At 44.2% G+C, this 2,861-nt stretch overlaps 1 protein-coding gene across 3 annotated transcripts in view; it reads left to right on the top strand.

The window, feature by feature from the left end:
• Kiaa0355 (KIAA0355 ortholog) overlaps positions 1-2,861 on the top strand; it is an 85,954-nt gene that overhangs the window by 77,621 nt on the left and 5,472 nt on the right. For all 3 annotated transcript variants that reach the window (XM_013354213.2, XM_005368435.2, XM_013354214.2), the window contains exon 11: positions 2,386-2,551. In XM_013354213.2, the coding sequence (XP_013209667.1) occupies positions 2,386-2,551 (166 nt within the window). The remainder of the gene's footprint in view (positions 1-2,385; positions 2,552-2,861) is intronic.

The following is a 2,861-nucleotide window of genomic DNA, read 5'->3' on the forward strand; positions in this document are numbered from 1 at the left end:
CTGAATTGAGGCCAACCTGAACTATTAGTGAGACCCTATCTCAAAAAGAAAACAAACAGCAAAAAAAAGAAATTTGGTGGAAGATAATAGCATTTCTTAAAGCAAACATCTCAATATAAAATATCAATAGTAGGATTTTTTTTTCCCTTTTCAATTTTTAAATTTATTTACTTTCTTTTTTGTGTGGCCTTGGCTGTTCCAGAACTCAATCGGTAAACCAGGCTAGCCTTAAACTCAGAGACCTGCTTGCTTTGCCTCCCAAGTGCTGGTATTAAAGGTGTGCGCCACATCCACTTGGCTCATTCTGTCATTTTGCATTTTGCTCATAGCTATCTCTTTTGCCCCCTCCCCCACTGGTCCTTTCCTTCTCCCGAACAGGCATCTTAACGGGATTATGCCCTAGTTTCTGCCAACCTGGAGGTTCACAGTATGCAGGGTGGGTTCACATTTCATTTACTATCCCTGTCTTTTGGGGTTTTTCTGTCTTTTCTGTAGAGGCAGCCCAGATCCTCATGCATGTTAGGCAGACCTTCTTCAACTGAACCATATCCTTTTCTCACCTGTTACCTTCTTGTTGGCATGTCTTCAAATGCCTCTGTTCTGGTTTGGCTTTGGTTTGTTTGCTACCCTGCACAGCATTGTTCAGCCCTGTGCAGAGTATGTTTGGCCACATCTTTTTTTGTTTGTTTTTCAAGACAGGGTTTCACTGTTTAGCTCTGGCTGTCTTGAAACTTACTTTGTAGACCAGGCTGACCTCAGACTCACAGAGATCCGCCTGCCTCTCCCTCCTGAGTGCTGGCATTAAAGGCATGCGCCACCACTGACTGGCTTGACACATCTTAATGCATTCTGAAATTTGGTCTTTGTCATAATCGCTGTCTTTACACTAAACAAGCAAGTCTGATGCCCCATGCTCAAGAAAATAATTGGCTCAGAGTTCAGCTTGAATGGCAGTGATGTAACCACTCTCTGGCTTTGCTAAATTCCATGATGTAGTTGCTCAAAAATCATCATGTGGTTCTCTAAGTTGTTAAATACTGCAGTTCATAGAGGCGAGACATTGGAAAATTTAAGTTAGTCCATAGAGATGGCTCGTGAGCATCTGCTGCTCTTCCAGAAGACCTGAGTTTAGCTCCCAAACTTCATGTCTGGCAGTTCTGTACATCTGTAACTAGAGCTCCTGAGGACCCAGTGCCATTGGCTGGCTTCCAGACACCCACCACAGAGACATGCACACACACACACACACACACACACACACACACACACGTTAATTTTTTTTCTGATTTTATATGTATGAATGGTTTGCCTGTATATATGTGTGTGCACCATGTGCATACCTCGTGCCTGCAAAAGTTGGAAGAGAGCTTAAGATTCCCTGGAACTAGAATTATGGATGGCTGTGAGCCATCATGTCGGTGCCTGGAAGCAAATCTAGGTCCTCTCCAAAAGCAACAAATGTTCTTAACCATGAGCCATTTCTCCCAGCCCCATATACACACAAATTTTTGAAAAATAATTTTGAGATTTATTTTTTTTTTGTTTGTTTTGTTTTTGAGAAGGGTCTCACTGTATAGCTTTGGTTGGTTTGAAACTCACTTTGTAGACCAGGGTGGTGTTGAACTCACTGAGATCTACTTATATCTGCCTTCTGATTGCTGAGATTAATGGTGTGAGTCACCACGCCCAGCCTAGATTTTCATGTATATGAATGTGCACCATATGAGTGCCTGAGAATTATGGATGGTAGTGAGCCATCATGTGGGTGCTTGGTATTGAACCCAGGCCTTCTGCAAGAGCATTAAGTACTCTTAACTGCTCAGCCATCTTTCCAGCCCCTTAAAAGTTTTTAAGTAGTTCCTATTTGTGTTAAAAACTTAGCTTTGGAACCAGACCAATTGGTGCATGCCTTTAATCCCAAGGAGGCAGAGGCAGGTTGATCTCTGTGAGTTTGAGGCCAGTCTGGTCTACAGAGCAAGTTCTAGGACAGCCAAAACTGTTATACAGAGAAACCCTGTCCGGAAAAACCAAAAACCAGTTAGTTAGCTCTAGGAGACTGAGTCAGGTTCACTGAGCATTCCAGGCCAGTCTGTACTATGGAGTCCATTTGTGGGCACACAGCAAGACTTTCTCAAGAAGCTTTGTCCCCTGTCCTCTCTTCACATTCATAGTAGGCATAGCCCTGCTAACAGCCCCAGCTTCAGAGCTGTGTGCGCTAAGCTCCATCTCACTTCAGGGAGCGGCCAGAGCCTGCAACCAACTACTGAATGGCTCCCTGCCAGGCTCTCTCCACTCTACCCTGTGTGTGGCCAGCTCATCCTCAGGGGAAGAAAGGACGAGATCAATTTGGCCTTAAATTCCGATTTTTCCTTTGTCTCAACACAGTGGGCTCAGACCCAGAGTTTGCACGCTATGTGGCAGGAGTGAGCCAGGCAATGCAGCAGAAGCGTCAAGTTCAACATGGCCGCCGGCCAGGCAACCCCCGGGGCAACTGGCCACCCATGGATGATGCCCATCGGACCTGGCCTTTGCCAGAGTTCTTCACAGAAGGGTGAGTTCTGCGTACAGTAAGGAAGCCAAATTTGGGATCTGGGTGCCCCATACAGCCTCTGTTCAAGGGGATGCTCACTGACTTTCATTCCTGCTTACTGGGCAGTGAAAGTGTGATATGGCTAAATTATGGATTGGTCAGACCCTAATTTAGGACGCCAGTGGGTATGATGTGTCCACATGAATACACCTTTGCTATGAATGGTACTTCAAGATAGCCTCTTGTAAATGTGGTGCACATACGAGATTTTAAAAATATTTTCTGTTTTTTAAATTAAAATATATTTTTAAAATATTTATTTATTTATTAT

This window comes from Microtus ochrogaster, unplaced genomic scaffold, assembly GCF_000317375.1.
Source record: "Microtus ochrogaster isolate Prairie Vole_2 unplaced genomic scaffold, MicOch1.0 UNK32, whole genome shotgun sequence".
Lineage (NCBI taxonomy): Eukaryota > Metazoa > Chordata > Mammalia > Rodentia > Cricetidae > Microtus > Microtus ochrogaster.